The 26,698-nt window shown below is 38.6% G+C and overlaps 1 protein-coding gene across 1 annotated transcript in view; it reads right to left on the bottom strand.

Annotated features, from left to right (window-relative positions):
* STAU2 (staufen double-stranded RNA binding protein 2) overlaps window positions 1-26,698 on the bottom strand; it is an 89,232-nt gene that overhangs the window by 46,072 nt on the left and 16,462 nt on the right. Inside the window, exons 5-6 of the mRNA XM_009864812.1 lie at window positions 10,788-10,947; window positions 5,411-5,518 (exon numbers count right to left, since the gene is read on the bottom strand). Of these exons, the coding sequence (XP_009863114.1) occupies window positions 5,411-5,518; window positions 10,788-10,947 (268 nt within the window). The remainder of the gene's footprint in view (window positions 1-5,410; window positions 5,519-10,787; window positions 10,948-26,698) is intronic.

The following is a 26,698-nucleotide window of genomic DNA, read 5'->3' as shown; positions in this document are numbered from 1 at the left end:
TTGCCCCCCTCTGGCCCCGCTCCAGCCCCTCAGTGTCTTTCTTGCAGTGAGGGGCCCAGCCCTGCACACAGGGCTCGAGGGGAGGCCTCATCAGGGCTGAGCTCAGGGGCAGAATCACATCCCTGCTCCTGCTGGCCACACTGCTCCTGACACAAGCCAGGATGCCATTGGCCTTCCGGGCCACCTGGGCACACTGCTGGCTCATGTGCAACCGGTTGTCACCCAGCACTCCCAGGTCCCTCTCTGTCCCTCTGAAGGGAACATTCATTCCCTTCCAAACATATTCAGGGTGACAATGAGAAAATCTGTTTGAAGTACTTTTCCATTATTAAAAGTTATAATAATACAGGGAAAGTGAATGCTGCACCCTCCTTTAGCTCTTTTTCCATCTCCGTTTTCACACACGCATGTCTCCTCATAGGAGGCTCTACTGGTGGGATGCACTCACCAGCAAAACACAGCACTGCAAGTGCTAAAACAGCCATCTCCAAACATTGCACCATTTACCAGTCTGGACAACGTCTATCAGGAATTAAGAGATCTCATTTGGGAAAAGGTTCAGCTATTTTGTTTGATGGGCGGAAGCAGCTACCTAATTTAATTTTTTTTCCATGTAATGCCTACAAAGAAACATTAGAGCATCTGACAGTCATCTCTTTGTATTACCTTCAAAATCAATATAAACATGTATTTTTTCAGTAGGTGCAATTACATTAAAGCATTTGTTGAAGTGTAAAGCCTGAGTGCAAGGGATCTGAGGTAAAGGTGCTAGGGCCTTCTTGGTGTAATAACTATATTTTTAACAGGCTGAAACCTTCAACCTTAATATTATTACAACATGTTTTGTATTAAAGTTCTTTTTATCAAGGTCATGTCCCCTGAATTATTTAGTTCTGCTGTTACACTGTAATGAGGTCTCGTTAGGCTTGTATTTCTTTTTTAAGCTCTCTTTTGTGGCAACTTCACCCAGCAAATACAATTATCACAGCATATATCAATAAAAAGACACAAAATGAAAATTAATAGACAACTTTTTCTGCATTTTCCCAGAATGACATGACATCTGTGCCAGCGCGGGACTTTTCTGTTGTTGTCCAGGAGTGTTCCCACTCTAATATTCCAGGTTGTAATTCCAGAAGCATTTTCAAGACTGCCTCACTTGAAAGTTGCCCGCTAGCGCTTCACTGCGGGAGAAGGCAGCAGAGTTTCTGAGGCGCTGACCCAGGGGAAGCTGCACTGCCTGTACCAGGATCTCCTGCTCTCAAGCATAGTCGGGCTTCATATCAGTGCTCAACACCTTCGTCACACGGCAGTGCTTCCCACTCTGTTGTAAAAGTGTATCTTAATCCATCCCTGTACATTGCTATCCAAGTATTAACAAGCTGGCTGTAAAACACAGCTAAACTAACCTTACTAAAGTTCTTAATCTTTTTATGGTTTTACTAATACCATTATATAGGTGTTTCTATCTACAAGCAGTATAACGTATTAATAAAATATGCAAGAATGTCTATACTGACCAGATGAAAAAAGATATAATGACTGCTTAAGAAATATAATTGCTGAGTTCCTAAAATACTAGTTTTATATAAGTTTTCTCATATATATATATAAATGCACACTACACACACACACATATATATATATAAAAGAATGCTAATACAAAACCAGATTATATTTTCATATACATGAAATGTATTTCTTAATACAAAACTAATGTATTCTGGTGTGTTTTTCATCTTTTAAACTTTTAAGTATGTGACACAAGGTAAATAATTGCCTGGAACACATTCAAAACTCCTTCTCTGTTAGTGTGTAAATGAAAAAAAGTCTGTGTTGTCAATGGAATGAACCCCATAGGATTCAGATGGGATCCGGATCAAGCTAAACATTCAAATTTGGTAATTTAGCAAAAAAAATATTTACCTAACAACATTTTTGGTTAACCCCAATTTTTATATCATTTTACTGCACATGATTTCAAACAGTTGTGATATATGCCTTGGGACAGAAAACACGGAAAAGAAATTCAGCCTTTGCTATCCAAGAACACTATATGCATTAGTACATTAAACTATTTCCTCACTTGAAAGATACGACCCGTGGATCAAATCATGGCTAATTTAAAGCTGAGAATTTGATTAAGGGTGACAGTTCAATACACTTTTCTTTTTCTGTTCAACTGATTTAAAGAATAACTCCAGCAAGAGAAAACACATGGGGCCAAAACACATCTAAGGTCAAGTTACATCCAGAGTGAATTTGGCTTAACTTAATGAATCATGCTGACAAATGAAAAACAGCAGTACGATTACAATGAAAAAGCAACACCACTTCAATTATTAATGAGACTCCAGGCAGAAAATTCGCAAGATTATGAAAAGATTAAATGGACATTCAAAAAAAAAAAAAGAGGAGACAAAAAGCAGGTCAACAAAAACATGTCACCTACAGCCGTGATTATTTAGAAGTTTTAAAATACCAATATATTTCCATGTGCTTGTGTGGGTAAACATATTAGATTTTTCCTTTTTTTTAAAAAAAATAAGAATTAAAAAAGTATGGATGTTTTACTAAAACTGGAATGAGGAAGGGTGGTCATCATGCAAAACCCAAATGAGAGCTATTCAGTACGTCGATCATGCAATCTGAAAGTCTTAACCCCCAGGAGAACTGGAGGTAGATGGGAGCAAAACTTCTCACCGAGAACGTGCTCAGTCTCCCAAAGTCAGTAACTTGGTTCGATACTGGTTCAAAATACAGAACCTCTGATAAGACTGGGACACAAAAAACTGCAACTTTTTCCATCAGAACACTGGAAGGGGATGGAGGGGCAGAAAATTTGCCTCTTCAGACACCCCATCTCCTCACTCTTGACACTGAGAGTGAAAAAGATATATTATTGCATTTGCTGTTCTAAGGAAAGAACACTCCAATTCAAAGAAAAATACTGAAAATAAAATGACAGTCTAGAACACTTCAACATGTTCTGATACCTGAAGTTGTTGATTCAGTTATGTCTTTGAGGCTCACCCAACTCCTTACTGACAAGTTGAAAATAAAAAACATATATGTTGCAAAAGAACCAAAAAAAGCCTACTGTTAAGGAGAGTATGACAAGCAAAATGACTATTTTACAGCTCTTCTAACAATTCCTACAGCAATCAGTTTTGTAGCCTTCCTTCAAAATTGTTCTTTGAGAGTCCCACAAATGCCTTGCAGAATTCGCATTTTGATTTAAAAGTTGATGAATAAAGTTAGCTAAGGATGCACCAGGGATCAGTATGGAGTAAAACTTGTTCTTTGTTAGAACTGAATGCTTTTATTTTAGTTAATTTAATAGATGGAAATGCCTTAAAACTCTTCCTAAAGTTCCTACGAAATTAAAACTAGCCCTATTACACAAAACAGGAGACAGAAGAAACCCACAGGGCTCTGCATGCTCTTCCCATTTTCCATCCCTCATGCAATTCTGAGAACATGTTTACATAGAACTTTCCATATCTTTATGACCATTACTTTGTTGCATAACACAGCACTGCTGGAACATTGACTAAAGCTTCGCCAGATGAAGAAAAGGCAGATCATTTTATAGCTATCGCACACAAAATAAGCTAGAGAAAGCTTTGATGCCTGCCTGGAATAACACAAAACCATTTGTAAATAAAATCCTATTAGAAACATCAGATCCTGGGGATTACCCATAATTGCTTTGCAGTTTTATTGAAATATAAGCCAGTACCAACTTCAATCAAAACTCTATTTAAGAATTTCACCTATACTTAGATTTAAAGGCAGGAAATAACACAAAACCTGTCAGGAGAGTAAGAAACTCTCTTTTTTCAATGTTAACATTCTTTGGCAAATGAAACATTAGACTTTTCCCGTAGTAAGTGTCTCTGCCTTCATTCTCTCCTTACCAAACTCTCTCCCTTAAATAAGCTGAAACACAGGAATTAGGTTAAGAAGACGTTCAAAGCATTATCCTACTTTTCTTTCCAACCTCCAAGCTATTTCTGTGACCCATGACCATACATCTCCCTGTATTTTAGTGTATGGATTTGTATGGAACTATTCCAAATACTTTTAAATACTTAAGGTAGAAAGTGATGTGTGAAAAGTGAAATGCTAATTAGGAGCTTCCTTTCCGAAAGAGAGGCACATGTTTCCATTATGTCCGATCTTATACAAGAGTTATGTCCTTTCCATGTAGTTGCAAATTGATACAACACCCCCAGACACCCCAATTTTATCCTTGAGATTTTACATTCTCTTATCTTTCTAAATAGTCCATTTCGCATAGACCATATATATGAATCACGCACATATTTGTGGTACTGGGGAATTTTAAAAACAATGTTCTTGGTCTTTGGCTCCCTCACCTACCTACTGAGAGATTTCTCAGATTTCTAAGAAGGTCCAAATAGCTAATCTGACATTGGCCAATTCAGGGATATGGTCCAAACATGGCAGTAAACTGCACACAGCACAGTGCAAGGCACACCGCAGCATAATTATTTTTTTGGCATGCAAGCAGTGCCTTTACTTCAAAAGGAAAAAGCACTGGAGAAAATAACCATCATCAGTACAGGCACTACCCACATCCTTCATACATACTTAGTTTAAATGTAGAGCAATAAGCAGAAGAATAAAACTTTAAAGAGCTACTTACACTAGCATTTTCTGCATTTAAAAATAAAAATAAGAGAAAAATTCAGCTTAAAAGTCTGGCGGTTCCTACCACAACAGCGTTAGATTTTTACAACCAGCTTGTGTAAGGACTTTCTCATCGGAAAAATTCTCCTCTATCACTCATTCTCCCATAGTCAGTTCACTGATAGCATTGGAGCTATTCCAAATATTCTTTATAACTTTAGGTAAACAAAGGTTTCAGAAGGAGGTTCACAGATAAAATAATATGAAATAAGAAAAAAAAATCATGAAGGCTTCAATAGAGCTAGATAAGGAGTCAAACAGTGTGAAAGATAAAAAGATACTCGTGACTTTCTGAAGACAGCACATCAGATGCCAAATGTCTCAATGGGAACTTTTGCCGAGTACAAATACCTACAGTTAAAGCAAAGACTTTGGCTGACTGTTCTGAAGATTATTTCAAATCAGAATGAGTGGGGCTACTGATTTAATCCCACAGCACCATACAGAAAATGCTTGAACTGTCTTTCTACCATCTGTTTAGAACCAAATATTAGATCTCTATTACTTCTGAAAAATAATCTAACTTAATAGTAAAAACTCAGTGTCTTAGACTCTGATAAATCACCGTTTTTTATTTATAATCTGTACTAATTTAAATGTCATATTCATAATACATTAATATTATTAACTGTTGAATTTTAGTGGCACTTTTTAAAAAATTTTCTTCAAAAACAGAAAAATATGTCGCACATACCTCAAAATTGACAGGTATATTGCGCTTCAAAGCAATTTCAAACACTACACTGATCTCAGACTTGTTTGCATCTTTATCTTCTTCTGATTCTTTTCCTGTTTCTCCATTCTGAAAATGAACAATACATAATCATGTTACAATTTTTAGAAGACAAAAAAATATATATGCTTCTCCCATGATTTGTCAAAGACTTTTGAGTTGCCCTGTCGTGCTGTAAATCAGCATTTGTACATTCATCTCAGCACTCCATTACCAGACACCTGCTGATCACGAACTCATATATTATGCACTTATGCTTCATAATAAAGGAACACAAACACATTAATTTATAAATTAACGACAGATGGCAAAATAATTTCTATGGATTTTAGTCTTATTAATGACATGGATAATAACAATAATCGGAATGCACATTTCTTTTGTCAAATATGATGATCAAACAGATCCTTTGACCTGTTTCTCAGCTTCTCTGTGGGTACCCCTTCTGAGTAGGGAAGAAGTCTTCTGTACTTCAGTGAAATACAGAAGAAATTCACTGAATTACCCCCACTCTTTGACTGGGTCACCAGGTTACAGGTGTCCTCAGCAGGTCCTGCTGGTTAATGGCCCCTCCATCGACTTCCCTCTGAGAGTTATGACCAGTGTGAAAAGGTAGTGACAGAGAACAGCTTGCTCAACACAGAACATTATTTATTTATCCATAGGAACCTAACAAACAGAGAGGCTAAGAGATAAAAGAACAAAAGGCACAGGCAAACATTATCCTGCCTAAAATCGACTTTGCTTTACACTTTAGGTAAGTCTTATTTCTCTCAGATGCCCATCAACAGGGGTATCAGTCACAGAGCTATCACCTTCTGCCACTGCTACCTGTTGGTATTTGTCCCCCAGGCCACATCTTCCTTAATTCGCAGAGATTTCACTTTCAGCTACTTTCACACTGCAAAGCTCTGAATGTTTCAAACTGGGATCTCTCAACAGCCATGTAACCTTGGCCAGGCTCCTAATTTTTTATTAATGGAGGTAAACATCAAAGAAACTTGGGCTGAATTAGGTGGATTCCTGCAGAGTTCCCATCTTACATAACAAAGTCTGATCTAAATCTTCAGTCACCAGCACAGTTACAAAATGCAGATATTGACATTATAAAATAACATTAAAAAAGGTTCCTCACGTTAACAATTAAATTTATCAATCTTCTATCTACCATTTGTTAATACTTAATATATTAACCTTTAAGATAACATATGGCCAAAAATTCAGCAGTCATCTACGGTGTGCAGACCTGGAGCGCTTTTTGTCTCATTAAACGGCTGCAAAATTTTGAATCTGAAAAAGCAATTTACATCCTTCACATTGATCTGGAGCTAAATATTAAACAAAAATTTATAAAGTTTATAAAACCTGCTAAAAAAAAAAGAGTGCAGTGAAAAGCAGTAACAAGGGTAGTTGGAATGAAATTACATAGGAACTCTAGCTCATTTTATATAATGCAATTTAAGGTATCACAAATTAAGAATGTAGGTTATTATTCATAGGACAGGAAAAGCATTGACTAGGTTCACTGTGAAAGATCAACTGAACAAAATGAAAATAAGAGTAAAAATATATTTTTGGGACATAAAAAGCATCAAAATTAAAGAGTGGGGCAATATTATTCTGTAAAAATAGTGAGAATCTTAGTATTATAATCAGTTGTTTGTGTTTTATAAGGTACATTGATAATCTGAAAAGCTGAGAAGAAAAGCCAAAAGGATAAAGAAGTTATTAGAAAAATCAATTTTACACTGAGAAACTATGGAAACAATCAGTTCTATGACAAGATTCAATATTACTAAAGCATAATCTGTGAATGTATATGGGAGAGAGATTTTTGATATCTGTTTGTTACATTTAGCAAAGTTAAGAAATTAGACAGAAAATGAAGCTAAGTGCATTTAGAAGAAATAACTTGCAAATTATCTTTGAAATCGGGACTAATCAATCATTAGCATAATTTACGTAAAAGAATATAAAAGCAACAGGACTGTCATCAAGCCTTTAAGTCAAGACTATTTATTAGGCTTTCTACCTATACTCATAGAATCACAGAACATTTTTGGCTGTAAGAGACTTTCAAGATCGTTGAGTCCAACCTTTTCCCAGTCCTACCAACACTACTAAACCATGTCCCTCAATGCAATCTCTACCCATCTCTTAAACACCTCCAGGGATGGCGACTCAACCACCTCCCTGGGCAGCCTGTTCCAATGGCTGACAACCCTTTCAGTAAAGAAATTCTTCCTAATATCAACCTGAACCTCCCTTGGCACAACTTAAGGCCACTTCCCCTTGTCCTATCATTCGCCATTAGGGAGAACAGATCAACTCCCAACTCTTGCTTAACCAGATATGTAGAATCGAATGTAGAAATTACTATTTAAAATGTCATGATTAATACAAACGCATGAGTCCAGAAAAGCCTTGATTGTCCCTACTGTCCTTACAATTACTCCTTGTTTATTTTCCCATCAAACACAGTAGAGAGCCTAACCAGGAGTAGAGAATAGGGAGGATCATGAATTTTAAGGCTTAGACCTTAGTACTGAGCTGTAAGTTTCAAACCTTAGTCGTATGACTTTCCTAAGGAAGATAAAACATGTTCAGGAGCGTCTCAGGTACTTGAAGTTTAAATTTGATCCTCATTCCACGACTGACACTTTAATTGTAATTGTAAGGCCTTTCTTACGAGACAGCAGAGGTCCTTTGGCAGACACACAATAGCTCTTTTATGAAAGCAGGTTCATGTTCACCTGTAACCCTGCCCTGTTTGCTGAGTGCTTCTTGTTTCTGCTCACCTTATGCTCTTCTACATGTTTGCTCAATGAAGTATTAAGATGGCAATACTCCCCTTCAGTGGTTTAATATGGGAAAAAGATTTTTATCCTTAACTAAGCCTTTTTTTAAGAAAGGATGTCTTAAAATGAAACAAGAATGTATAGGAGGCTGCACTAGGCAACCACAGAAGGTCAAAAGGTAAACTCATGTATGTACTGTGCTATGTGCCACAGATTCCGTTCCAGTGAAATTCACTGAGTTACTAATGGGATGCAGAGTCAGACTGGTACCAGCAGGTCTGTCCTGGCTCCCCTTCTCTGCTCTCCTTGGAAGCACAGTGGCAGTGGCTGGGGAAGAAAGAAGCTTAATCGAGTCATGTAATTGAAGCCAGACAGCCTCCAATGTGTACTGGCTCTGATCCACATATGAGGTAGGAGGAATGGTGACTCAATCGTCTTGTGTGTCTTACCCCGGCAGGTCAGTTCTGCTGAAAGAAGCAGAGTTTTACTGACTTGGACCACGTTCTACAGTAAGGGCACATCCCACCATTGTGTAGCAGCCCTGAGTGCCCTTCACATGACCAGCAGCAGGGAGAAGCCTGAACCTCGGCACCATGAAGCCCTTAAATTCTATTTCAACTAACCTCCAGTTGTCTGGAGAGCTACACTTCACTCCACACGATGCAGCTCTTCACATTCCACCATGACTTGGGCATAGTGTTACCTGCAGACTTCTCCAGTCCAACAGCTTTAGCCCATGACAGAGATGTTTCTTCATGACAAGCCCACAAAAAGAGCTCCCTTTACCCTCAGCATAACCAAGCCATGGAGGTTTTCCTGACTGAGGACTTGATTTAGTCTCATACCTACACCTGCTATTGAGATTCTATAGTATCCCAAGTGGTCTTCAACCCCTGCACACAGGAGGGAGGTACTCACAGTACTCCCACGGGTCTTGCAAGTACTGTGTGAATGTGTCACCTAATCTACAGTATCATCTCCTGAGGAATCTTCCCTATTTTTCTCATAGCTAATGGTGAATTTGAAATATTTTACAGAGATAACTCATGGTGGTGAAGAGAAGAACGACATTACTTCATTAGTCATGAGACAGGCAACACTAAAGCATGTGAAAGAATTTCAGAAACTGAATTTGCCATGACTAAATCTTCTAAAACCCTGCACATCCTAACAGACACTGGTGTAAATAGACATTAAATAGACCCAATCAGGCAAAAACGTTAATTAAAGATTTTGGACTATGAAAACCCAGTATATAAACCAGGTACATATCGATGTTACTTACCCACACACATATATATATATATACACGTCCCATTAATTTCTGTCTATTATTTATTATCCTATGCATTTAATGGTTTAATTTCCATTCTGATTAATAGATACCTTGAATTCAAAGATTCTTTTGATAAAATACATTATTAAACATACAATTTTCAAAAATTCTGAGCTAAAAATATGTTTCAGTAGTATGAGACTCCCACTCAGATTTTTGCTAAGGATTCTCTGTCAAGCAATACGTTTGACTGGAAACCAAAAGAGAAAGGAAGGAAATTAACAATAAGAAAGGAAACATGGATTCTTCCTAAGAGTTTACATACTCTTTTTTAATAGTTTTACTGTTTTTTTTTTAAAAAATCAATGTTATAGTAATTATTTCCTGATCAAGAAAAATAATATAGCAAAACAAAAGGGTATTCAAATTCTCTTTGGATGAAAAGGAGGACGTAGATGCAGGGTGAGGCAGAAAGAACAAAGATTTTAATACAGAAAATTGTTTACATTCTTAAAAAGCAGCTCAAAACTACCACACAAGACACTGAAGGTACTATTAGTACTGTTTTGTACTGTGCACAGGAATTCAACATGCATAATCAGAAAGTGTGCAAAATAAAACTTCTGTCTCATCATGGACTCATTTTGGTTTATTTGGCTGGGCAATTTTATTATATTTGTCCTTTCCTTTGCAAAGATTATTCTGAGAATAATTTTTCTGTTAAATATTTTTTAAAACACAACAAAATGTTTTCATTTTTAAGGAGCGATATATGCCACTTACAAACACAGCAGTGTGCAAGCTAGCTATTTAAAAAGGCATCAAATGACTAAAAGCCTAAACCATCAGACAGGTGGTGAATAGCTGTCAGCAAGCTCCATCAGGTTCTTATGCACACTGGGGACAAGTCATTTCAACTGCAAAAATCATATTCATGGCACAACACATATTTAAGATTACCAATTCATTCTCCATGAAGCCACTGATTAAATGGACTTTTTCTCCATTTTTTGTATAACCTCAAATATTTTATTCTGATTTTATTTTTTACTTAATCACCATTGACAATCCCATCTTTAAGTTGCCTACTTACTTTTGTTATTTAAGTCTAGTTCCATACTAACAATTCGTTACCATTATTTCTCTATTTACTGAGGCTAATTTGAGAAAAAAACACTACAAATTAAACACTGAAAAACTAGCAACTAAATTGTTCGATCTGGTATCTTAAAGTGAAGATTAGGAATGGTTTTCGGAAACAAACCTGAGGTAATTTTTCTGGAATAGGCTCATTCTGGAGAGCTTGAAGGGCCTTCATTGCAGCATTATGTCTCGCAGCTTGACGAGTCTTTCCTTCACCAAAAAACTCACTGTTGCCAACAGTCAACTGGACATAGAAAATTTTAGGCACTGGGCAGTGATACCTGGAAAGAAGTCAGAAGAAGAAAACAACAATACAAGTTACTAATTCTAATAATCCATTTTATGTGCTATAGAGTAATAGGGATATAACATTATCTTTTCTCACAGAGTAAAACTCAACACCTGAACACATGGACCACTCCTCAGTAAAACCATCAGGAACCCTGACAGCAGCTCCTGTGTGCAAACCAGCTCCTCACCCACATTTGCAGGGCTCTGCAACGAGCTCTACTATACTGCAGCCCAACAGCCCAGCTCTGTTCTCTTCTTGGTTTGAGCCTTGCGAAGATTAAGCCTAAGGAGAACCGAAAGCTCCAGTGGAAGCCATGCCTGGGAGACAACTCCTGTGCCATAGAAAAGTGGCACGGAGGCAGAAAGAATACAAGGTCTCTCATCCGAAACCTGTCAGCATTGCTCAGCTCTTGGGGACAACAAGTCAGGTGGCAGAGGGTTAGGGACCTGGACAATGTACTTCTAGCCTCTTTTTAAATTTCAAGTACTGGAATTGCTGTGGAGGATATGAAGGAGTTATCTTCCAAAAGAGTAACAGAGCATAGGGAGAAGCTCTCCAACACTGTAATAGCCAAACATTTGCCAGATACTAAAGTAAAAGCAGCAATCACCACCATATTGTTTTCCCTTTTTCTCCTCCCTACAGAAGAAAAATTCCAAATACAATGGCAGGCTTTGTTTTTCTGAGTATGTCTGAGAGGCATCAAAAGAAAGTTAAAGCAAAAAACCAAAACGTCTTCCTATAAACTGGCACAGCTATTATTCCTCAAAGAAAGCAACGTCTTTATTCGTATCATCAACTCCACATCTCTATTTTCAGTACCTGAAATAGCTACCCAGCCCATACTCCTTACCCTGAAACCTGTCTCTCACTAGCTGCAAATGAAGAAAGAGACGCAATTCCATTCTTAGGTTTGCAAGTTCCTGTCACAGCACTGTGAAAACTACAAACATAAATAAGAGCTCGTCCACATAAGCAACTTCTACAGAAAAGAGGTATTCCATCACCACCATCCTCAGAGTCAGAAAAAGCAAAACCCACAACAAAGTACTATATTATCCTTCTTCTCCTAAAGGATCTTTATTAAAGTAAGCTCTCTCCATTTTCATCTGTTGACACTTATGGTGATTTTTTTGTATGAAGACTTTCTGACATTTCATTTCATTAATAACTGTAGCTGATTTGTTTCAACTAGCAAGAAAAGAGAAGTTTTTCAGAAAGCAGCACACTTCAAACCCAGACAAGTTTGAATAAGCACTCCAGTCTCGGTGTCCCTGAACTTTGTGCCTAATTCTAAAAATACACTTATATGGAAAGAGCAAAACCATAACAGTGGCTCCAGCAAGCCTCTGGCTATAGGGCCTTGGAGGGCTGAGCTAAGTTGCCTTTGCAACATGCAAAAAGTGGGTATTGCTTTTTATAATTTAACACAGTTATAGGGAATTATTAAGGCCTGGAAATGCATTTGCTTATGTAACATTTTCATTAAATTATAGAATAACTGAGGCTGGAAAGGGTCCTGGAGGTTATCTGGTCCCACACAGCACCAAAACAGGGTCAGGCTCTGAAGTTACAGTGTCTTGTTCAAGCATTGTCCAGGGTATTGAGGGTATCTCCACGGATGAAGATTCCACAACATCTCTGGGCAACCCGTTCCAGTGTCTGAACACTCCTGCGGGAAGAACACTACAAAGGTCCTACATGCATAATAAAATTCAAACACCATGGTGCCATTCAGTAACAAAGCAGCTGTCAAACCAAAGAAACAGACAGTTCAAGAATGTTGTTTTCTATCCCACTCCACTGTGTCCTTGATTGCTTCTGACACTCAGCATTCACTTTCTGCCTCCCTCTGTTCTAAAAGTTACAAACACAATACCAAGACACTAGGAATGTGACAAAGTTTACAATAAAAAAGTACAGTAGCTACAGACTGAAATTTACCTCAAAAACAAGGAGGTTTTTCTAGTGAAAGGCAGAATTTCACTTTTCCCGTCACTTAAATGAGTTTACATAAAATGCTTCCTGTATCAGTATTTTCTTCTGATTTAGTAGTTTCACTCGATTTGCAATATTGTTTTAGGGAATATTAATTAAAAAATTTAGGGAATATGCAGATGATAGATGTAAATAATACCTTGAAATAGAATCACAGAATGTCAGAGGTTGGAAGAGACCTCTAGAGATCATCTAGTTCAGCCCCCCTGCCAGAGAAGGATCACCTACAGTAGGTCACACAGGAACGCGTCCAGGCGGGTTTTGAATGTCTCCAGAGAAGGAGACTCCACAACCTCTCTGGGCAGCCTGTGCCAGTGCTCTGTCACCCTCACAGTGAAAAAGTATTTAAATCTAAGAACTAGCAGCAGGTCTTTGACATGAAACATAGGCTAAACTGTATTTCCAAAGTGAAAAATATTAACACTTACTTAAAATCAAGGGGAAAAATAATAAAAAGCTTCATCAGTATAGTCATCAACTACACTTCTTCCACAGCTGGCTTCCACAGCTGTCTGTCCCTGGCTCCTCTGCACAGCTAATGCGATTCTTCTGAAAGTCTTTTCTTCGTTTATCACAGAAACAAAGAATAGTTGAGGTGGGAAGTGACTTCTGGAGATCTTTTAGTCCAATCTCACTGCTCAAAGCAGGTCAGTTAAGAGACTCGGGACCACTTCCTCTTGGGTTTTGAGAAGCTCCAACAACTTGTCTGGCAACCCATGTAAAAAAGTTTTTCTCTTATGATTAAATGGAATTTCTTGTATTTCAATTTGTGCCTCATTTTCAGTGGATATCACTAAAAAGAGCCTGACACTACCTTCTCTGCAAATCCCCTTCATATATTTTATACATATTGTTAAGAACCCCTTGAACTTTCTCTTCTCCTGGCTACGCTGTTCCAGCTCTCATTCTCTCCTGAGATGAGAGATGCTCCAGTCCCTTCATCACCCTAGTAGCTCATGCTGGAGAACACAAAACTTGACCCAGCACTCCAGATGTACCCTCACCAGGGCTGAGGGTAAGGATGACCTCCCTCAGCTTTTGACAACACTCTTCTAAATGTAGCCCAGGATCCTGTTGGCCACTTTTATTGCAAGGGAACATTACCAGCTAATGTTTAACTTGGTGTACACCAGGACCCCCAAGTCCTTTTCTGCAAAGCTGCTTTCCACCCAGTCAGCCTCCACTTTGTAGTGATGTGTGGAGTTACTCCTGTCCAGGTGCAGTGATTTGCCTTTCCCTTTACTGAACTTCACAAAGTTACTGTCTGCCCACTTCTCCTGCCTGTCAAGGTCCCTCCAGATGGCAGACGAACCCTCTGGTACATCAGCCACTCCTCCCAGGTTTGTATCATCTGCAGACTTGCTGATGGTACATTCTAGACACATCGTCCAGATGATTAATGACAGTATCAAATAGGACTAGCCCCAGTATTGATCACTGGTGTACATCACCTGTGACTGACATCCAGCTATACTTTGTGCCACTGATTACAACTCCTTGAGCCTCGTAGTTCAGTCAGTTTTCAAACTGCCTCATTGTTCATTTATCTAGGCCATACTTCATGAGTCTGTCAATGAGGATGTTAGAAAAGACAGTGCCAGAAGCCTCAATAAAGTCAAGACAAACAACATCCACTCTCCTCCTTGCTGACTACTTACAGTCAGCTGTCATTCTTAACATGATCAGAGATGTTTTTCAAGATTAATTCCCCCACCATCTTCTCAGAGATTGAAGTGAGGCTATTATTTCCCCAGATCCCTCTTCCAGGCCGTCATGAAAATAGGAGTGAAATTTGCTTTCTTCCTCAAAAACTTCCCGAATCACAGAAGTCTTTCAAAGCTAATAAGGGCTGGCATCACTTTGACATCATTCAGCTCCCTCAGCACTCACAGGTGCATCCCATCAGGCCTCATGGGCCTGTCCTGTCTGTTTAATTGTTCCCCAATGTGATCCTCTTCCATGGAGAGTATCTCTTACTTTCTCCAGTTTTGCCTGCTGATGTCAGGGACCTGAGACCACTGAAGGCCAGGCTTATCAGTAAAGACTGAGATGAAAGCATTTTTGAGTACCCCCATCTTTTCCATGGGTCCCCGTCCCCGCTCAATCATGGGTCCTTAGTCTTTCTTTTGCTGCTATAGAAGCCCATCTTGTTGCCCTTCATATACCTTTCATTTACATTCCTAGATTCAGCTCCAGATGTACTTTAATTTTCCTAACTCCATACCTGCACAGTTGTACAGTGTCTCTACATTCATCCTGGGTCACAAGCCTGTCTGAGTTTAGTCTGAAGTTCCTTGTGCACCCATGCAGTTTTCCTGCTGCCTTTCTTTGACTACATGCATGTTGGGACGGAAGGTTAAACCACTATTGAGCTTGGAGGAGGTGAACTTTGCGAAGCTTTCCTGGGCTCCTCCTCTCATCAGGACTGCACCCTCTGAGGTTCTTCCAAGCAGGTCTCTGAATAGACCCAGGTCCGCTATCCTGAAGTCCAGTTGGTTATCCGTGATATTTGCCTTGTTCTCTCAAGTTCCTGCCACTAGCTCGTGATCACTACACTGATTTCAACCTCCACATCTATGACCAGTTCTTCTTTGAAAACATGAGCTCCAGCAGGAGTGTCCATCCTCACTGATCCCTGGGAACCACCACATCTGTTGGCTGCCTCTGTTAGCTGCAACTTAGCACAGGATAAGCTATGTCACACAAAAGCAGTAGGCACCTTGAGAGCACACCCCACCTCAAAACTTCACAATCCTCTTTCAGTAATAAAGAATGTGGCAGTGCTGTTAGCAATTACCTAGATTTGGGGCAAATACAATACCCATCAGAAGTTCATGGCTCTTGCTGAGTTACTAGACCTACCTTTCCATTTACATGCAAAGGACGAAAACACATGAACCTTAATCCACTTTATAAACTCAGATCCCACAACAGGCTCTCTCTTTTTCCCTCCTCCTCTCCTCATCTTTTCTTTTAAAGAGTGTTTAGGGAGCTATTTATGTGATAATGTGGAAAAATGATATTCAGCCTGTGGGTCTAGAGCCTCATGCAGTTCTTTGGCATTGGCAGAATGATTAGGCTTTTACATAGTTTTGATTAAACTTTTCTTGCTCTACTTGCCCTCAAGCAGACTTAACTGAGAACTGATAATATGAACATTGCCAAGAAAGTGCAAAGGAGCACCTGAAATCCTCAGAAAATGGACTAAATCCTTGAGGATAATGGCTTTTCTACAACATGGAGCATGTCAAATAGAAACAAAACATCCTCCTCTTTTCAGTGGGGAGGACAGAGATTGTATTAACAACAAGCCTTAGAAGTAACCATAATATTATAGTCTGAGAGTACAGCGCAACAAGTAAACTCAGTTTTATTATGGAATGACTCTGCATCCTGAAGATGCACACTAACGTAAGGAACAACCCCACACAAACTTAAGATGATACTTCTGCCACTGATTGTTAACAAACCTTCCCAATGTTGCACTTGAGAGTTATTAAAAGGGACTGAAAAATATTAGCAATCTTAGGAATATTTATATAAATTTACTGATTACTGTGCAATAAAATATCAGCACAATATTTCCCATCACAAGAACACCTACATATCAGTCCTTCAATCCTTAGCTCTCCATTGCTCCATTCAGCACAGAACTGGAACAGCCTGGATTTCTAAGAGCAACGCTTCATGTCGGCACTCATTAGGTTTCTGAAAGTGCTAAAACTACCTAAATCTCTCTGCATTCTACACAGCAGGTACAAAGGCTAGCACTTTTCTTTGTTGACAGTTCTTATCTAAAAAAGATTCCCAGGTGATATTGGCACACTCCTTGGAACATAAGCTGACAGACACAGCCAAATGACAGATGACTACAAGACCAGAAAGACAACTAAAAGACATGTGAAATGATACATTCCATTGAAAGAAAAAAAGATGTGATAATGGATAATACTTTAACAACCGGTCACATACAACCTATTTAAACAAGCTAATTTTCATCTGGCTTTTCTGGACATTTCAGATTCTCAAGAAGATCCCTCAAATAAGAGGTCTAGAAAGCACGTTCTCTTCATTCCCTCTAAGTTTCATAGCATCAGAAATCTACTTTTTAGCTAATGCCATTGGTATCCCTTTAGAACAGTCAACCTGAAAAAGGATATTTGCTCTATGACTGTGACCTTAAATGCCAAGTCCCAGCAATAAGCAAATATTTACAACTAGTTATAAACCCCTAAAAATAGGGGTTCATAACAGAAATGCTGACAGACCTTAACTAAGCTGGTGTGAGCGGGCGCCACTATAATTATATAAATCACCAAGGTCTGTTGACAATTAGAAAACTCATTTTGGTTTGCCACAGAGACAAACAAAAATTCTGTTCATTATAATTTTACTGGAATATGATGTCATAACATGTAAGCATACTGAAACAATCTGCTGCTTTTCTAGCCAAAATATTAATTGCATACTAAGGAGCCCTTGGGGCCTCTTCCTTTTTGGCCATCAAATCCACACACACAAAGACAAATAAAGTATTAGTGCATACGTTATGTGTTCATACTGCATTTCCTGCATTTCTCTCAAATCCTCAATGGCATAAATGTTTCTGATAAATATTCTTAGAAGGGGAAAAAACTGAGTGCAAGCCACAGCTCGTGGAAATCAGGAAGTTTATTCAGATTTAGCCTCCTTTTCACTGTTAAAAACTCCAGTGAGACTTTGTCTACATTTTAATGGCCAATGTATTTTTCACCTATGTAGAAAAGTAGAGATAAATCCAATTATTTCCCCACTACATGAGTGTTATAGAAAGTATTACTTTATTCCCTTTTATAATGCAAAGTGAAGAGGAACCAGGACCATTCTGGCCAAGATGAGGGCCACTAAAACACGAGATACAAATGGTACAGGAAAGTCATTCTTCAGACACCAGTTCCATGATGAAAGGGTCATTCTCAGCCCTCTTTCCTTTTGAGTCCTTTGCCATAACAACTCAACTAAGCCAGCAGTACCACTGACATTGCTTTAGCAGGAAAATTCTGTGAGTCAGGCAAGCAGAGGTATAGAAAGCCACAGAATGTGCAAGGCAGTAGGAAACAGCATTTGCTGTAAACAACTTTTTCTCTGTAACATTTGAAATTTCTCTAGGGGAGCAAGTTGCTTAGTGCAGCTGTTGCTTGGCCATGCCCTATTTTTCTAAGGAAACCATTAGCCACATGCATCTCTTGCAGATGTGAATTCTATGAAGAAGGAAACATCCAGTACAGCCGCTTTTGTCTTCATACAGTCCACCTTCTGATTCTTTCAGGAGGCCCACAATAACACCTGGGAACAAAGAGGTTCTCTCTTCCAAGTACTCCTTTTGAGAACTAGAGTGTATTATCGCTGAATCAGTTGTCCTCTTCTAGATTACATCTGCACCCTCCAAAAGCATTCTTAATGTAAAGTGAGCAAGACAAGGCACTATATATCACTTACAGTCACAGACATCCCTTATTAGATGGAAGGATAATATTCTGAGATTTCTAGTCAGCTGATTTATTTATATAACCTCTTACTGTTTATACCCTTCTAATGTGGACCTTCCCCCAGCTACATAGTTAGGATTTTTTTAAAAGAATCATGTACACCCATCCCAGAATATCCCTCATTTGAAAGATGGTTTTAAACCACAATCTGAATCTTTAAAACTTTAAGATCAATTTAATTAATTCTGAATGACACTTTTTCTCTATTTGCTATTGCCAGTTTACAAAACCAATTTTTACCTACTTGTAGAAAACCCATAAGCAACAAAATGTTTAACTGACCATGTTAGAACTGTAAAGAGTAATCATGTAGTGGAAATGCATTAACAGAAAGAGATTCAAAAGCATCTTAAAACAAAACCCCTTAAAATAATGAGAAAACATAAGAAAGTTGTTTTCCATTTTAAAACATGGAAACTCCAAACCTTCTCTATTACAAATGTAAGAATGTACACAAATCCTGCTCTAAACAGTCAGGATCCATGAGGTACAGGCAACTGCACAATGTAGTTCTCTTCAGCTGTTACGATTACTTGCTTTCAGTGCTTCTGCTGGGAGGATGATGTAGATGCTCAGTAGATACTTAGGAATCTCCTAATGTTCAGCTTGGCTATACTTACACATTTTGTTCTGTGGCAATATTATCCCCTAACTCATTTATTCTTTTGTTATGTTTACACTCCAAGGTGAGCCTTCCCATTCCCTCCCAGTCTTTGGAACAAGTCAAGGTATTTCAGAAGTCTGTACAAAAGGCTACCCACCATCACGATAATCTTTCACAGCCCTTCTCTATACTTGCTCCTGATCTTAACTATGAGTCAAGAATGGTAGGCAATACGCTGCATGAAAGGCTAACAGTGTTCTGTATAACAGCAATATTTATATGTCTTTACTAGGAAAAACTTGCTCAATAGATCATACAAATCACATTTGCTTCTCCTCTGTTTCAATCACATCAGTTGTTCTGAGTTTATCTTGCAAATAATTAATAATATTAGATAACACTTGCGTGATTTTCAACTGAATAACCCTCTGGTGATACCAGAGTTAGTACTACTAGTTCCTGTGATCTTAATCTTACATTTTAGACTGGACAGTCTAGCCTCATCCCATTTCTCATGTGTCAGTCCTCACGATCACCCAACTCTTCCTGCATATCTCGATCTTCCTGTGTAGCGATGATGCCTTCTATACTCCATGAACATTTTCCTACTTTTTGTGCAAATACCTTTAACAAAAATAATTAAAAAGGTTGATTCTAAAACTGGAAGAACTACACTTAATAATCTTTCTCCAAGTTTGACTTTTAATAGTTTATTATTTTTCTTCTCCTTTCCCACCTTGTATTTCTTATACAAATCCCCATCTCCTTCAGTTTAATGAAAACAGTATCATTACCTAATGCTATAAAATGTTTAACTGGATCCCACAAATAAAAGATTTACTTTACTCTTTTTACCTAAAAAATGAGCTAACACATAACATGCAAAGTTAACATGAGTCAGACACAGTTAGTATACAGTAACTTCATGCTGAGTTTTATCCTTTTCTACTTTATGTCTTTATAACTTTCTCTTAAGCTTTGTGCTGCATCTGTGAATATTTCATGAAATTAATGATGATTCTTTTTTCTTTTTTTTTTGTCTTCTTTTCCTGGTCTAGAGACTATGCAGTTCCTTCAAGCAGTATGACTAATTTAATTTAAAAAAAAACAAAAAAACTCATGTTTTCATGACCACAATATTGAAACATTCCTGAGTAAAAAACAAAAGGGAGGGAGATTCAGTTTACATAACTTTATCTAACATGGAATCTTCCCAGAAGGATTTGTGATGACAAGACAGTAATATTGCCACATCACTGTATGTCTGAATTCCAAGTTGCTCAATACAGAAATTTGACTGAAGTAAATATTTCAATATTTATTCTCTGCACATACCACTACTTCGTTTACCATCTGCAGTAAATACATACATAAAGAAGTAAACAACAGTTGCCCATCAAAAGTAATTAGAAGAAATCTATAGACGTTATAACTTAAACACTTTTTAAGCTAACAAGCAGTACAGCTACCACACTGAGCCAGCTATGCAGCAACAGCTGTAAAGACAGAGATGCTTCCAGGCACAGTAGGTTCAGATCTCTGCTTATACTTTCATTGTTCTCTCTCCATCAGTCTAAAGCCTTAAAGTTTAGAAGAATCATAGAATCATAGAATGGCCTAGGCTGGAAGGGACCTTAGAGATCATCTAATCCAACCTCCCTGTCATGGACAGGGACGCCTCTCAACTAGATCAGGCTACTCAAGGCTCTGTCCAACTTGGCCTTGAACACCTCCAGGGAGGGGGCAGCCACAACATCTCTGGGCAATTTATTCCAAAGTCTTGCCACCCTCGTACTGAAGAATTTCTTCCTAAAATCTAATCTAAATCTATTCTCCTTCAACCCAAACCCATTTCCCCTTGGCCCATCAGTGGACACTCTTGTAAAAAGTCCCTCTCCAGCCTTCCTGTAGGTTCCCTTCAGGTATTGGAAGGCAGCTATTAGGTCCCCCCCAAAGTCTTCTCTTTTCCAGACTGAACAGTCCCAGCTCCCACAGCCTGTGCTCGTAGCAGAGGTGCTCCAGCTCTTGGATCATCTTTGTGGCCCTGCTATGACTATGCTCCAACAGATCTATGTCCCTCTTATGGTGGGGACACCAGAACTGGATGCAGTATTCGAGGTGGTGTCTCACAAGAGCAGAGTAAGGGGGAGAATCACCTCTCTTGACCTGCTGGCTACGCTTCTCTTGACCCAGAAGGGTCTCAAAACCAGCCCCAATATCTTTTAAAAAAAAAATAAACAAGGAGAAATTACTGTAAGAGATATAAAAGAAAAAAAAAAGGCTAAGAAGAAGTAAAAGAAAAAAAACTTAAGGAAAAAAGGATCATAAGATGAACCTTGCAAAGTACCATACATTGAAGATTACGGTAGTAAAAACAAGTGCTACACAATAAAACAACTATCAAAATCAAGACGGGAGCACAGAACGTTATGTGCCTCTGAAGAAGTATTTTTATCTATCAGCAGAATAACCAAGTAATGAAAATGGTCAACACAACTTTAGCTTATTCTTGACTGCAAAAAGAGCGTAAATAATATAAGAATAAGAATACTGCCTCCACAGTTTAAGGCATTAGAAAATGTCAAGTGGACAATGCTGAAAAGGAGGTGGGGGCTGTGATGGAAGAAAAGATAAATATGAGGAAAAAGAAAATGTTCTTTCCTGTGACATAAAAGCAAGTATAATAAGAATAAAAGGGAAAACATAATGAAGTTGTGATGCACACTGTATACTTAGAGGTTAAAGCAGACATCCAGAAGACAAACATCTCAAACTCTTATCTACTTTAGCTCATAAAATTTCCCATGAACTGTATTACTCACTAATCTTTACAAGCATCCAGAGTGGTTACTGAGAATGCAGTCCAAATACCCACTACAGTAAAAGAACATAAACAATGTTGCATATCTGACTACAATAACACTTTCTTTCTGCATAAGAAACTCATGTGAAAAAAAAATTATGTCACTTGCCAGCCTAGAGATTAAGCAAATGAGAGAAAGAAGTTCCTCACTCATTTACTTTTATCATATATTTATACTGGTAATATAAATCTAATAAAAACGTTACTGACAAAATCATTTCAGGCCTGGGACTTCAAAGCAATTAATTAACCTAAAAGTCCACAGAAAAAGAAGGCCCACCCAAGGAAGCTCACAGAATAATTCTCATCATCCGAATTAACTTATTTTGAAATACTGTATACTGTTGTCACTTGTGTGAATGTAAACATATACATATTAAACTGTATTATCTTGAATAAAATATTTAACCTATCATTTTAAGTTTGGCAATTTAAGGCTTGAAAGTATGAACAAACTGAAGGAACAAACCAAGGATGCACATCCGCCTACCTCACTAGTTATCATCTCTGCATCCTCTGAAAATGTACTGCCATGGCCAGCTACAGCTTCTGTCCATAAATCTTTCCATCTATGCCATCAGATTTACAAAGAAATTAAATGTAAGATAGAGAAAGCTTGGTCAACTGGAAAGGGAGGGTGTTTTGTGTTACCCTGCGCTGATCCTATCAGGATGCTGAAAACATGAATGAAAACACCTGGGAGGGGAAGGGGTCTGTTAATCAACGACAGTGAAGTCTGGAAGGGGCCAAAAGGTCAGAAATGAAAAAGATGGGTGGTGAAATCTTTCAGTGCTTTGATTCCTTTCTACTTAGAAGCATAAAAAGAGCAGCTTTCCTAGGGAAGCATATTCACGAATAATAGATATAATAAACCCTATTTTCAAACTTTAATGGACATAATGGATTTACACCAATGACTGAGAAGTAAATATAAATTCATTGCTAATACAAATGTGTAAGTGATGCAACAAGGATGAAGTTGTAGCAGTCACTAACACACAGTGTCTTAGGTACCTCAGTTGGCCCACCAAATACAATTTAGTACTGAATGCTAATATAGAAGAAAAGTTAGATCACGTTAGATCATTATACTAACATGTAAGATTGCAGACTTGCTAAAAGGTAGAAAATGTAAGAAATGTTTATAAAATGCATGGAAATGTATTCCAGAAAGCAGGTAATCCAGAAAAAGACTTGAAGGATAGTGATACTAAGGACTATTAAAAGACAATCATAGAATCATTTAACTTAAGATCATCGAATCCAACTGTTAATCTAGCATTGTCAAGTCCACCACTAAAACATGTGCCTAAGCACAACGTCTATCTATCTTTTACATATCTCCAGGGATCGCAAATCCACCAGTTCCCTAGGCAGCCTGTTCCAACACTTGACAAACCCTCAGGCAAAGAAATTTTTCCTAATATCCAATTTAAACCTGCTCTGGCACAACTTGAGGCCATTTCCTCTTGTCCTATCACTTGTTAATTGGGAGAAGAGACCAATACCTATCTCACTACAACCTCCTTTCAGGAGGCAAAGAAGGTATTAAGTACCTCAGCCTTTTCATTATCCTTTGTCAATATGTTTCCTCCTGCACCCAATAAGGGATGGAGATTCTCCTTAGTCCTCCTTTTGTTACTAACGTATTTATAGAAACATTTTCCTCGTCTTTTTCAGCAACAGACAGGTTAAGTTCTAGTTGGACTTTGGCTGTTGTATTTTTCTCCCTCCATAATCTCACATCCTCGTAGCCCTCCTGAGTTGCCTGCTCCATTTTCCAAGGGTCATAAACTCACTTTTTCTTCCTGAGTTCCAGCCAAAGCTCTCTGTTCAGCTAGACCGGTTTTCTTCCCCACCAGCTCGTCTTTCAGCACATGGGAATGACCTGCTCCTGTATCTTTAAGACTTCCTTCTTGAAGAATGTCCAGTTTTCCTAGACTCTTTTGCCTTCAGAACTGCCTTCCAAGGGACTTTGTCAACCATGTTCCTAAACAGGCCACAGTCTGCCCTCTGGAAGTCTAAGGTGGCAGTTCTGCTGACCTCCTTCCTTAGTTCTCTGAAATCAAAAACTCTTATCTTTTCATGACCACTATGCCCAAGAGGCCTCCAACTGTCACATCACCCACAGTCCTTCACAAACAACCTGTCCAGCAGGGCACCTTCCCTAGCTGGCTCCCTCACCAGCTGTGTCAGGAAGTTATCTTCCACACACTCCAGGAACCTCCTGGACTGTTTCCTCTCTGCTGTATTGTATTTCCAGCAGACATCTGGTAAGTTGAAGTCCCCCAAGAGAACAAGGGCCATCAACTGTGAGCCTTCTTACAGATGCTCACAGAATATTTTGTCTGCCTCTTCATCCTAGTTGGGTGGTCTATAACAGACTCCCACCATGATATCTGCCTTGTCGGCCTTTTCCCTTATTCTTACCCATAAACACTCACCCCATCATCACCATCACTAAGCTCTAGACAGTCAAAACATGCCCTAAGATACAGAACCACCCCACTACCTCTCCTTCCTTGCCTATCCTTTCTGAAGAGTTTAATCTCCTTCTGTTGATCATATGTGTTACTAAAATGGTTATTACGAACTTCAACTGTGTAAACAAGGTCAGCATAGAGATTTACTTTACTGAACAGAACTAAGGCTAAGCTGCTGATGTCCACCTCCTTCAGAATTCCAATTTCTGTTTCACTGACACTAATCTCAGACTTGAACCTATATCAGTAAGGTGGTTAGACTGCATGTTCTCGTCTTTTGTCGTGAAAAAGAGCCTCAAAGCTAAAAGAGATTTTGGGATTGGTTTTTTTTCCAGAGATTATTTCCGTTTTGATCACAACACTGGGGGATTCAGACCTGTTTCAGTGAAACAAATCACCCAAGCAAATTGTGGTGCCAAAGTACCTGATGTTGTGATGGCAGCTATATTTTCTGTGACAATAACCAACTTGAACTGTCATTCCTCTTTAAAGTATCCTAAAAAGACAAACAGATCTTCAGAAGAACCTGAAAATTAGCATTTTGGAAGAGATGTTATCTGTACTTCCCTTCACAGAACACAAGCAGACACCAAAATCATTACTATAGACAAGACCTGAAGAGAAACTCTAAGACAGTGGTTGCTAGTGAGAAGTGCTATGCTCAAATTCCATATATTCTGTCATAAAAGAAAAACTTTCTTGAGAAAATTTAATAGTTCCTCAATCTGTGGCAGAATTTTCAGTTCAAAAGGGTCAGAGATCTGAGACTAGAAGGGAGTAGAATTCCAGTCAGACCTTAGTGAGTAACCTTGCTGCTTGCTTCCCTCAGAAAAATTATGACAGCCTCACAAACTAGTAGTTGAGCTCTTAACAGCAGTTCGCCTGTGTCATTACCAAAAAAACACAAGGCAAAAGAAGGAGAACATATTTACTGGCAACCAATGTTCAGGTTCTGGAAGATTGTAACCAACATGCAGGTTCTGCACACAGCAAAAAGGCCATAACAAGAAAGGAGGCCACCTAGGCTTGCTTCCATCGAACACACTATCTCACACATCTCTCAACTGAAATATCTAAAGTTCAGCAGAAGTACAGGAAAAAGTTAAGTGTGAATAAAAGGCTAACTGTGGAAAAAAGAAACACACCCAAAATGTTCCTGCTCCTGGCAGAGCATTCTGAATCAGTGCTTATTTTTATATACACCAACGGTAATCCTCTGTCTGCATCCTGAAAATAAAGCTCCCTTAAAACAATTTCATCTAGAGAAAGGACACCCAGTAAGTTTGAAAGCCAACAGACTGAAAAGGTCCATAAGGTGCTGTGGCTGGCTGCTGGCTCTGAAGATCTTTGGATCAGAAGGTTTTCAGGAACCCTTCCAAGTGGAAGAGCAGTGTTGAAAGAGAGACATTAAGAAACCAGAAATGAGGAGGATCTCTATTTCATCTCTTTATGTTTTCAGTCTAAGTGAGAACAAGAAAAGTTATGGTTGAAACTTGGAGAGACAGACCTGGAGCCAGGTGTTCCTTCTCCAGAGCAGACAAAGATCTGAGAAAGTTGAAAACCCAGATAAAAGAAGTCTGTCCACTAAAGGAAGCTTTAGTGAGCCAAGGACCACAAAAGGAAAGGGCAGTCCTCCTAGCTGATAGGGCAAGAAAGAAGGTGGACTGCAGAGATCACTATATCCTGAAAGAAAATGAAGAAAAATATTAATTAAGGATAAAGTATTAGGGCTTAGAAGGTCCTCTACAAATAGGACTAAGAGGTCACTGACACAACTATTTAATCTTGAGTGAAGACAGTTTAGAATACTGCAGTAGTGTAAAATGCTGTGCCTTACATATCACATTTTAGGCATGAAGATGCACTACAGTTACCAGGAAAGTGCACTGACTTGGAGAATGAAGAGACACTGTCCTGGGAATACTACTCACAAAGCTTGCTCACTATTCTGTCAACTTGATTTTTAGCCTACATAACATTATTTTAACAGCTGTCAATGCAATATTGTGCATACACTTAAGAGTATATATTTTATTGATCCCTGATAGCTTAAACGTACCCATTAACGCAGTGGATAGTAGTGATAGGATGCATTTGTCAAAAGGATTACATGCATGCTGTGCCAGGACACATCATCTAACACCATTTTGTGATCTCTGTGGAAATTCACCATAACAGGGTGAGGAGACTGCAGAAAAATCACTTTCAGACAGAATTTAATAGAGTTTACAGATTCCAAAGCAGAATCTGGGGTTTCTGATCCC

This window comes from Apaloderma vittatum, unplaced genomic scaffold (assembly GCF_000703405.1).
Source record: "Apaloderma vittatum isolate BGI_N311 unplaced genomic scaffold, ASM70340v1 scaffold452, whole genome shotgun sequence".
NCBI lineage: Eukaryota > Metazoa > Chordata > Aves > Trogoniformes > Trogonidae > Apaloderma > Apaloderma vittatum.
Note: the sequence above shows the minus strand (reverse complement) of the source record. Positions and strands in the feature narration are given on the sequence as shown.